This window comes from Callithrix jacchus, chromosome 8, assembly GCF_049354715.1.
Source record: "Callithrix jacchus isolate 240 chromosome 8, calJac240_pri, whole genome shotgun sequence".
In the NCBI taxonomy this organism is placed as follows: Eukaryota; Metazoa; Chordata; class Mammalia; order Primates; family Cebidae; genus Callithrix; species Callithrix jacchus.
In genome coordinates this window covers 21,584,165-21,596,184 of record NC_133509.1, presented here as the reverse complement: position 1 = coordinate 21,596,184, position 12,020 = coordinate 21,584,165, and the positions used below count along the sequence as shown (strand labels likewise).

General features: G+C 41.0%; 1 protein-coding gene across 9 annotated transcripts in view; it reads right to left on the bottom strand.

Annotated features, from left to right (window-relative positions):
• EDC3 (enhancer of mRNA decapping 3) overlaps positions 1-12,020 on the bottom strand; it is a 67,643-nt gene that overhangs the window by 34,347 nt on the left and 21,276 nt on the right. For 5 of the 9 annotated variants that reach the window (XM_078333685.1, XM_017976762.5, XM_009005249.5 and 2 more), the window contains 2 exons: positions 8,946-9,155; positions 4,806-5,125 (listed from right to left, as the gene is read on the bottom strand). In XM_078333685.1, coding sequence (XP_078189811.1) covers positions 4,806-5,125; positions 8,946-9,109 — 484 coding nt within the window. In that variant the 5' untranslated portion in view covers positions 9,110-9,155. Of the gene's footprint in view, positions 1-4,805; positions 5,126-8,945; positions 9,156-9,424; positions 9,629-12,020 lie in introns of all 9 variants that reach the window. The other 4 variants (XM_035261849.3, XM_035261851.3, XM_078333682.1 and 1 more) reach the window with 1 other exon arrangement.

Below are 12,020 nucleotides of genomic sequence, written 5' to 3'. Positions count from 1 at the left end.
AATAAATCCAAGAGCTGGTTTTTTGAAAAGATCAACAAAATAGACAGACCACTAGCCAGACTGATAAAAAAGAAAAGAGAGAATAACCAAATAGATGCAATAAAAAACGATAAAGGGGAAATCACCACAGATTCCACAGAAATTCAAACCATCATCAGAGAATATTACAAACAACTCTATGCACATAAACTAGTAAACCTGGAAGAAATGGATAAATTCCTGGACACTTGTGTCCTCCCAAGCCTAAACCAGGAGGAAGCCGAAACTATGAATAGACCAATAACAAGGTCTGAAGTTGAGGCAGCAATTAAGAGCCTACCACACAAAAAAAGCCCAGGTCCAGATGGGTTCACAGCCGAATTCTACCAGACACACAAAGAGGAGCTGGTACTATTCCTTCTGAAACTATTCCAAATAATCCAAAAAGAGGGAATCCTTCCCAAATCATTTTATGAGACCAACATCATCCTGATACCAAAACCCGGCAGAGACTCAACAAGAAAAGAAAATTTCAGGCCAATATCCATGATGAACATAGATGCAAAAATCTTCAATAAAATACTGGCAAGCCGATTGCAACAGCACATCAAAAAGCTTATCCATCATGATCAAGTAGGATTCATCCCGGGGATATGAGGCTGGTTCAACATACACAAGTCTATAAACGTAATTCACCACATAAACAGAACCAAAAACAAAAACCACATAATTATCTCGATTGATGCAGAGAAGGCCTTTGATAAAATTCAACAGCCCTTTATGCTAAAAACCCTCAATAAACTCGGTATTGATGGAACGTATCTCAAAATAACAAAAGCTATTTACGACAAACCAACAGCCAATATCATACTGAATGGGCAAAAACTGGAAGCATTCCCTTTGAAATCCGGCACTAGACAAGGATGCCCTCTCTCACCACTCCTATTCAATATAGTACTGGAAGTTCTAGCCACAGCAATCAGGCAAGAAAAAGAAATAAAGGGTATTCAAATAGGAAAGGAGGAAGTCAAATTGTCTCTATTTGTAGACGACATGATAGTGTATCTAGAAGACCCTATCGTCTCAGCCCAAAAACTCCTGAAACTGATAAGCAACTTGAGCAGTCTCAGGATATAAAATCAATGTGCAAAAATCACAAGCATTCCTATACACCAATAACAGACTTTAAGAGAGCCAAATCAAGAATGAACTGCCATTCACAATTGCTACAAAGAGAATAAAATACCTAGGAATACAACTAACAGGGAAGGTAAAGGACCTCTTCAAGGAAAACTACACACCACTGCTCAACGAAAGAAGAGAGGACACAAACAGATGGAGAAACATTCCATGTTCATGGTTAGGAAGAATCAATATTGTGAAAATGGCCATACTGCCCAAAGTAATTTACAGACTCAACGCTTTCCCCATCAAGCTACCATTGACTTTCTTCACAGAACTGGAAAAAACCACCTTGAGCTTCATATGAAACCAAAAGAGAGCCCGCATAGCCAAGTCAATTCTAAGCAAAAAGAACACAGCAGGAGGCATCACACTACTGGACTTCAAACTATACTACAAGGCTATAGTAATCAAAACAGCATGGTACTGGTACCAAAACAGAGATAGAGACCAATGGAACAGAACAGAGGCATCGCAGGCAACACAACATATCTACAACCATACAATCTTTGATAAACCTGACAAAAACAAGCAATGGGGAAAGGACTCCCTGTTTAATAAATGGTGTTGGGAAAACTGGCTAGCCATGTGCAGACACCTTCCTGACACCTTACACTAAAATTAACTCCAGATGGATTAAAGAATTAAACATAAGACCCGGCACCATAAAAACCCTAGAAGAAAATCTAGGCAAAACCATTCAGGACATAGGAGTAGGTAAGGATTTCATGACCAAAACACCGAAAGAACTGGCAACAAAAGCCAAAATAGACAAATGGGACCTAATCAAACTCCACAGCTTCTGCACAGCAAAAGAAACAGTCACTAGAGTGAATCGGCAACCAAAAGAACGGGAAAAAATGTTTGCAGTTTACCCATCTGACAAAGGGCTGATATCCAGAATTACAAAGAACTAAAACAGATTTACAAGAAAAAAACAAACAAGCCCATTCAAAAATGGGCAAAGGATATGAAAAGACACTTTACAAAAGAAGACATACATGAGGCCAACAAATATATGAAAAAATGCTCATCATCACTGGTCATTAGATGCAAATCAAAACCACATTGAGATACCATCTCACGCCAGTTAGAATGGCGATCATTAAAAAATCTGGAGACAACAGATGCTGGAGAGGATGTGGAGAAATAGAAACACTTTTACACTGTTAGTGGGAGTGTAAATTAGTTCAACCATTGTGGAAGACAGTGTGGCGATTCCTCAAGGACCTAGAAATAGAAATTCCATTTGACCCAGCAATCCCATTACTGGGTATATATCCAAAGGACTATAAATCGTTCTACTATAAGGACACATGCACATGAATGTTCATTGCAGCACTGTTTACAATAGCAAAGACCTGGAACCAACCCAAATGCCCATCGATGATAAACTGGACTGGGAAAATGTGGCACATATACACCATGGAATATTATGCAGCAATCAAAAATGATGAGTTCGTGTCCTTTGTAGGGACATGGATGAATCTGGAGAACATCATTCTCAGCAAACTGACACAAGAACAGAAAATGAAATACCGCATATTCTCACTCATAGGCGGGTGATGAACAATGAGAACACATGGACACAGGGAGGGCAGCACTACACACTGGGGTCTATTGGGGGGAATGGGGAGGGACAGTGGGGAGGGGGAGCTGGGGAGGGATAGCATGGTGAGAAATGCCAAATGTGGGTGAAGGGGAGGAAGGCAGCAAAACACACTGCCACGTGTGTACCTATGCAACTAGCTTGCATGTTCTGCACATGTACCCCAAAACCTAAAATGCAATAAAAAAATAAATAAATAAAAAATAAAATGTGGACTTTGTTTAATGAAAATGCATCAACATTGGTTCATTAATTGTAACAAATGTACCATATCAATGTAAGATGTTAATAATAGGGGGAAAATATGTAGGAAAAAATAATGTGAATTGCCAATAAGGGTCATCTCCAAGTGCATGGAAGATTATAAACTGCCTATTTGAACTTCTAACAAACCAACAATGTCTGGTAAAGAAGAAAAGATTTTCACACGGGGCAACATAGTGAGACCTTGTCTCTACTAAAATAAAAAAACTAGTCAAGCATAGTGGCACAAACCTGTAGTCCCAGCTACTCAGGAGGCTGAGCTGGGAGGATCGCTTGAGCCCCCTTCAAGGCTGCAGTGAGCTGTGATCATTGCACTCCAGCCTGAGTGACAAAGCAAGACTCTATCTCAAAAATAAATAAATAAAGTAAATAGAGAAGGTTCCGTCTAAATGGAAAAAATCATTTTCTATCCAAGCATTTTACAGTTTTTCTAAGGACACAGAAGTCACAATTGAATTTCAGTCTCACATTTGCAAACGCTGTCATTTCAGATCCTTGTTTCATATGCACCAAAGGAAACTACCTTGAAATAAATTAAAACATTTTTTTTTAGACCAGGTGCAGTGGCTCATGCCTCTAATCCCAGCACTTTGGGAGGCCAAGGCAGATGGATCACTTGAGGTCAGGAGTTTGAGACCAGCCTGGGAAACATGGCAAAACTCCATCTCTACTAAAAATACAAAAATTAGCCAGGCGGCCAGGCACGGTGGCTCATGCCTATAATCACAGCACTTTGGGAGGCCAAGGGCAGCGGATCACCTGAGGTCAGGAGTTCAAGACCAGCCTGACCAACATGGAGAAACCCCAACTCTACTAAAAACACAAAATTAGCCGGGCATGGTGACACATGCCTGTAATCCCCACTACTCAGGAGGCTGAGACAGGAGAATCACCTGAACCTGGGAGGCAGAGGTTGCAGTGAGCCGAGATCACACCATTGCACTCCAGCCTGGGCAACAAGAACAAAACTCCATTTCAAGAAAAAAAAAAAAAAAAAAATTAGCTGGGCATGGCAGCACATGCCTATAATCCCAGCTCCTCGGGAGGCTGACACAGGAGAATCGCTTGCATCTGAGAGGTGGAGGGTGCAGTGAGCCAATATTGTGCCACCACACTCGAGCCTGGGCAATAGAGCAACACTCCATCTCAAAAAAAAAAAAAAAAATTTTTTTTTTTTTAAATTTAGCTGTTTATTCACTTGAATCAGGCATCTCCAAAACTTAAAATGTTGGCCAGGTGTCACACCACAAGCTCTGGAACAAGAATCCTCTGGAACAGCCCACATGCAGGTTCAACTCAGACACTACTACCAACATCAGTTATGGGATTTAAGTTTTGCTTTTTTTCTTTTTCTTTCTTGAACAGGAAATCTTGCTATTTTGCCCAGACTAGTCTTGAACTCCTGGGCTCAAAAAATCTTCCTGCCTCAACCTCTCAAGCAGCTGAAATTATAGGTGTGAGCCACCACGCCCAATAGTTACTGGATTTAAAACATTGCTGTCAGTCTCAGTAAACTCTGGGCAGACTTTTCCTGAAGGAAGTGGTAAGAGAGGGCAGCAAGCTCATGTGCATTTCTAACAGCTTATTTCCCTTCCCTTACCATCTTGAAGAACTAGGCCTGGAGGAAGAGAGCACCACGTTGTATTTTTGTGAAGCTTAGCCAGCATCCATTGTACTGGAGTAATAAAGGGTTGGTTTAAAGAGCAGCAGTGTTTATAGCTTATAGCCCTGAGGCCAGATTGAGAAGAAATATCAACTTGGTCCTACTTACAGGAGTTGTGTCGACGACGGAAACTTTTGGATTGACTCAAGGATTCCATGTGCCTGTCGACGTAGCTCTTTGAGCACTGTTGCTGCTGGGGGGAAACGGCAGCATCTTGGCTCTTCACATCTGTTCTCTTAGGGATATTCTGAGGGGCACTGCTGGAAGACGCTGGCTTCTTGACCAACTTGCCTGTGCCATTCTGATTGATGCCCACTTGGCAGCCAACACCAGAGGGGCCTAATTCTGTCTGATGAAGGTCTCCAAAATGTTGGTTGTCTCCAGGTCCTGGTATCTCCAGAATTTTTAACTCCGTAATGTCACCTGCCCTGAAATACACAAAAGAGTCCAAGTCTCAAAATTATAATAGTGATAAGAATGATGAAACTGGGATCATTAGCAAACAGCTACCCCTTTGCAGGTCTGCATTTTAATGAGTTATCGGAGTCTAGCAAAGGGGGTTGTGTGCTTAAGCACAGGGCTCAGCCACCAGCTATCCAACTGACACAATGCTGGCCTTTAAAACAAAGCTATTCCTAATAACAAAACTATATTAATCTTATAGTCCCACAATGTTTAGTGGCTTTCCTTCATTCATTCACTCTCTTGCTCATTCAACAGGCATATATATAAAACACTTACTATATGGTAAGCCCTGCACTGGAAACTATTTTGATCTGGTAATACAGAGATGAAAACCCTATGCGCCCATAGGAACTCAGTCTGGTTGTGGAGTCAATCAAAAGTCTTAAATGGGCTGGGCATGAAGGTTGATGCCTGTAATCCCAGCACTTTGGGAAGTCAAGGCAGGAGTATTACTTGAGGCCAGGAGTTCAAGACCAGCCTGGTCAACATGGTGAAACCCCATCTCTACTAAAAATAGAAACGATTAGCTGGGTGTGGTGGTGTGCAACTGTAATCCCAGCTACCCAGGAGGCTGAGGCATGAGAATTACTTTGCCCTGGGAGGCAGAGGTTGCAGTGAGCAGAGAGCACACCATTGCACTCCAGCCTTGGTAACAAAATGAGACTCTGTCTCAAATAAAAAAGACACAAAAAAATTTTAAGTGTTAAATGTTATGACAGAGGTGTACACAGGAGACTAGAGAGCCTAAAAGCAGAATATTTAAGTTAGTCTGGTGGAGATGAATGCAATACTTAAGTTAAGTCTGGCCGGGGCAGGGGGAATGAGTGGCTAAGCAAAGAATAGGGAGAAAGGCATCTGAGGCAGGGAATCAGAGACTGAGGACATGTAGAAAATATGGCCCACGTGAAGAACTGCAAATGTTATGGTGAGCCTAAAGGGAAGGATGCCTGTGGAAGGCCATGAGGAAGTAAGGCTGCAGAGGTAACCAGGGACCACAACACGGTCACGAGGGATTTTCCTGGTGGCTATAGGGAAGAAGAAGAAACAAGAGGCAATGGTACCAGTTAGAAGACCAGGCAAGAAATAAGAGGGGATGAACCAAGCAAGTGCTAATGCAAAGGCAGAAGGGAGAAGGGATCAAGAGACATTTCAAATCCATAGAATTCTGGCAACTGAACACAAGGATTGAAGAAAAAGAAGAGTTTATTATGACTCCTAAGTTTCTAACCTGAGGGAAAGATCGTATTAGTCATAAATAATGGGTATGTCCTTGGAAAATGGAATCGACAGGAAAACATAATGAGACTAGCTCCAAAAATCTTAAATTTAAGGTATCTTGTGGGATATCCAAAGGAAATGACCAGCAGACAAGGTGTTTGGCTCATAATGGGTCTAAATCAAAGATGTGAGGTCTCATTAATGTATAATGAACACATGAGATTGTCTAGAGAATAAAAGCTGAGAAAAGAACCACAGATAATAAACCCTGAGTAGTTCAATCTTAAGAGTTGAGTGGAAGAAAATGAACATAAAACAACAACAACAAAAAAGTGGAGGAAGAGAGGAATATGTAAAACACACAAAAAGAAAATCCAAAGAGGTGACAGAGAAACTCAAAAACGGTACTTTAAAAGTTAGGGAGCGCTCACGCCTGTAATCCCAGCACTTTGGGAGGCGGAGGCGGGAGGATCACAAGGTCAAGAGATCGAGACCATCCTTGCCATGATGAAACCCCGTCTCTACTAAAAATACAAAAATTAGCCGGGTGTGGTGGTACGCACCTGACAATACCTAGTGCTCGGGAGGCTGAGGCGGAAGAATCGCTTAAACCCAAGAGGCGGAGGTTGCAGTGAGCTGAGATTGCGCCACTGCACTCCAGCCTGGCGACAGAGCAAGATTCCGTCTCAAAAAAAAAAAAAAGTTAGGGAGCATTTTATTATTTTAGAGACTGTCTTGTTCTGTCACCCATGCTAGAGTGCAGTGGTGCTATCGTGGCTCACTGCAGCCTCCAACTCCTAGGCTCAAGTGATCCTCCTGTCTCAGCCTCAGGAGTAGCTAGGATTATACAGGCACATGCCACCACGCCCAGCTAATTTTTAAAATTTTTCTTTTGTGGAGATGGGGTCTCACTATGTTGACCAGTCAGTTTTGAAATCCTGGCCTCAAGTGATTCTCCTGCCTTGGCCTCCCAAAGTGCTAGGATTACAGGCATAAGCCAATGCACCCAACAGGGAGCCTTCGAATGAGACTGGGATTGAGATACTGTCAGTGAATTTGGCCATTAGCTTATTTGTAACCTTGGCAAAAGGTAATTCAGCAAGATGATAAGGTTAGAAAAAAAAATAACAGTAGGGTAAGGAGGGTCTAGAGAATGAAGCCACAAAAGATAGTGAAAGCAGACTATTTGGCTCTGACAAGGATTATGAGTTAAAGGGAAGGGGAACAACATGACAATCCCTAGTGACAAATGCAAGGTCTTGAGGAGAGAGTTGTTTTTAATACAGGGGAGTCCAAGGAATGAGCATCAGGAAATAAGCAGTACAGGCAAGCTGTGGTGGCCCATACCTATAATCCCAGCACTTTGGGAGGCTGAGGTAGGCAGATCACTTGAGGCCAGGAGTTCACGACCAGCCTGGCCAACACGGTGAAACCCCATCTCTACTAAAATACAAAAATTAGTTGGGCATGGTGGCACTTGGTTGGGAGGCTGAGGCAGGAGAATTGCTTGAAATCCAGTAACGGGGGTTGCAGTAAGCCAAGATCACACCACTGCACTCCAGCCTGGGCAACACCAAGACTCTGTTGAAAGAAAGAAAGGAAAGGAAAGAAAGAAAAGAAAAAAAAAAAAGGAGCAAAGCAACATAAAGGTTGAAATGGAAAACACAGAAGAGATGGAGCAAGGTCTCAAAGGAGGTAGAAAGGGATAGCCTCCAAGCATAGGGCAGCCCTGAACAGACGGGTAACGTCTGAAGAGAGTGCAGAGCAGGTAAGCAATATATATGCTGGTATGTGTAGGAAGGGAATTGCTCAGAAAACCAAGGAAGCTCTTGCCTGACAGCCTATTTTTTTTTTATTTGTACAGAAGAATGGAAGGCTATCTGCCAAACTGGTGAAAAGAGGAATGTGAAGAAATAAGTGAATTTCAGATCTGTTGGTAAATACTAAGAAAAAGACTTTTCAATAACGAAAGACTTTAGCTACTTGCTACAAACTGCTTCTGGGGATAAATCATAATACGAACCTACAAAGAGACAAACATTTATGCATGGGAATAAAATCAATAAGGACCTTAGATTGAGAAAACAAATACAAAACCAAGAAAGAACATCTAAAACCATAAAAGAAAAAGGTTATTCTGATTTGACATATTTACATAATACTGCATGCTTAACAAAGATAAGAATCATTGGCTGAGAACAGATAAGAATCACTGGATAAGAAACACTAGGCTGGGCGCGGTGGCTCAGGCCTGTAATCCTAGCACTTTGGGAGGCCAACGTGCGTGGATCACTTGAGGTCAGGAGTTCAAGACCAGCCTGGCCATCATGGTGAAACCCCCATCTTTATTTAAAAAAAAAGAAACACTGGCTGGGAGCTAATTACAGTACAAAGTCCCTGCTGGGAACAGCAGGTAGACTGTAAGATCTAAGACTGCCAAAATCTCACACTTAGCAAGACTCTACTTAAAAGCAGCCACATGCAAGAGAATATCGGCAATCAGATCTAGGTTCAACATCCACAGACTACCAGGTTGGATTTAGAAGAATCAGTCAGCACGCTCACCTGAAGGTGACTTCTGGAACAAGACACTTCACTCCATTATGGAAAGGCCGGGTGAGGGAGATGGTCTGGCTGACCTGATCCACAGCTGACACTCTTCCCTGATAGACACCCAAGCTATCTCCACAATTGATGGACACAATACTTCCCAGCCAATCTGTAGCCATGTTTCAGACGTGAGACCACTTGAAGAGAAGGAACTATTCAGTGTACCTTGATGAAAACACAAACTTAATTAAATTAAGCAAATATATCAGGCTCTGTCTAACCGGTTAATAAAACATATTCTATCACATTGTTAACTGAGGTAATAAACCATAAAAAAAATTAAAATTTTTTTCAGGAGTATTTTGTATATTAATAAGCAATGTTATTTAATACATATAAAGATCCTATAATTGCTTTAAAGCGCATATATTAAAGATAGTATTTCTGTTTCTTTTTTTTTTTTTTTTTTGGAAAAAATAACTGAAAACACTTACAGTTCTGGTGGTAATATTTTGTTTCCCAATGTTGTGCTTTTTCCTCAACCAGTATCATTTAACTAATCCTAAGAAAATAGATCAGATTTCAGCCGGGCGTGGTGGCTCATGCCTGTAATCCCCAGCACTTTGGGAGGCTGAGGCGGGTGGATCACGAGGTCAACAGATCGAGACCATCCTGGTCAACATGGTGAAACCCAGTCTCTATTAAAAATACAAAAAAAATTTTTTTTTTTTTTTTTTGAGGGAAAAAGAGAAGAAGAAGGGGAAAAAAAGAAAAAGAGGGAAAAAGGAATATTACTTCATTCCTAAAATGGGTTTCAATAATGGCCGATCAATATTTTGAGTGTTTAAAGTGGTTAATGCATATTTTATGTGTTTAAAATGGAGACCTCTATTGTGTTTATTTGTTCTGACTCTGAGTTCAAGTCCTGGATATCGTTATCAATTTGTTGTCTCGTTGAATCTAAATCTCATTATGTGTCTTATGTATCTGGGTGTTAAGATCTCTTATTGTTGCATTAATCCTTTTACCCTTGCATCCTTGTAGCTTTGAAATCTATTTTATTAAGTGTGAGAATTGCAACTCCTGCTTTTTATTTATTTATTTTTGCTCTCCATTTGGTTGGTGAGTTTTTTTCCATCCCCTTGTTTTGAGTCTTTGTATATCTTTAGATATATCGTTAGATTTTGTGGATAATGTATATTTTGTGTGTTTAAAATGGAGAGCTCTATTGAGTTTATTTGTTCTGGATCTTAGTTCCAGTCCCGGATATCGTTATCAATTTTCTGTCTCGTTGAATCTATATCTCATTATGGGTCTTATGTATCTGGGTGTTAAGATCTCTTATTATTACATTAATCCTTTTATCCTTGTAGCTTTGAAATCTATTTTGTCAAATGTGAAAATTGCAACTCCTGCTTTTTATTTATTTATTTTTGCTCTCCATTTGGTTGGTATGTTTTTTTTTCCAACCCTTTACTTTGAGTCTATGTATATCTTTGGATATACCGTTAGATTTTGTCTGTATCTTTTGATTGGGAGATTTGGTCGATTTAAATTTAGGGTTGCTGCCGTTTGATATTAACTGGCTATTTTGTCCTTTCATTGATAAAAATTCTTCTTTATGTTAATGCTCTTTACTTTTTGGTGTATTTTTAGAAAGGGTCATACTGGTTGTTCCTTTCTGTGTATAGTGCTTCTTTTAGAAGTTCTTGTAAAGCAGGCCTGGTGGTAATAAAATCTCTGAGTACTTGCTTGTTCCTAAAAAATTTTATTTTTCCTTCAAATGTAAAGCTTAAATTGGCAGGATATGAAATTCTGGGCTGAAAGTTCTGTTGATTAAGTATATTGAATATTGGCCCCCACTCTCTTCTAGCTTGTAGGGTTTCCGTTGAGAGATCTGCTGTAAGCCTAATAGGCTTACCTTTATGGGTAACTTGATCTTTCTCTCTGGCTGCCCTTAATATTTTCTCCTTCGTTTCGATCTTGGTGAATCTGACGATTATGTGCCTTGGGGTTGGTCTTCTTGAGGAATATCTTTGTGGTGTTCTCTGTATTGCCTGGGGTTGAATAGTGTCCTGCTTTGCTAAATTAGGAAATGTCCTGGAGAGTATTTTCCAGCTTGAATTCATTCTCTACATCACATTCAGGTACACCAATCAAGCGTATATTAGGTCTTTTCACATAGTCCCATATTGCTTGGAGACTTTGCTCATTCCTTTTTATCCTTTTTTCTCTATTCTTGTCTTGTTGTTTTGTTTCATTAAGTTGATCTTCGACCTCTGATACCCTTTCTTCTGCTTGATCCATTCGGCTGTTTAAGCTTGTACATATTTCACTAAGTTCTCGTGTTGTATTTTTCAATTCCATAAGTTCATTTGTATTCCTCTCTATATTGTCTATTCTTTTCAACATTTCATCTAACCTGTTTTCCAAGTTCTTAGTTTCTTTACATTGGGTTAGAACAAGTTCCTTTAACTCCCAGAAGTTTCTTATCATCCACCTTTTAAAGCCTACTTCAGATAATGGAACACAGTCCTTTTCCATCAGGGCTTGTTCCGTTACTGATGAGTCCTTTTCCATCAGGGCTTGTTCGGTTGCTGATGAGTCCTTTTCCATCAGGGCTTGTTCCGTTGCTGATGGGTTCCGATTTTGAGTATACTCGGCCTTCTTAGGCTGTTTTTTTCCCTTCATTGTAGATGAACCGCCTTTCTAATTAGTTTTCTGAGTCGACGTCCGACTTATTGATTCCCAGTGTTGGGATCCGAGCAACCCACTGTGGCAGCCTAAATAGCAGCGGTAAGACTGATGGTGCTCTTCTGCCCGGGAATCTCTGGTCTGGCTTCCCTCTTGAGTCCGCAACAATCGGCTGACTTCCCGGAGCTCCAAACTCCGGTCAATAGGGGAAGCAGTCCCGTTGGCTCTGCATGAAGAGCTGCTGCTCCGAGACGCCGGCAAAACCGCTGCGGCGGCCACAAGAGTCACGCTGGCGACCCGTGGGGCTCCTCCACTGGGAATCGGCTGATCGGTGAGTGACGAAATTTTGTCTAAAAGAGTGGCGTCGTCTCGTTCTCTGGGCTTTCACTGGGAGCT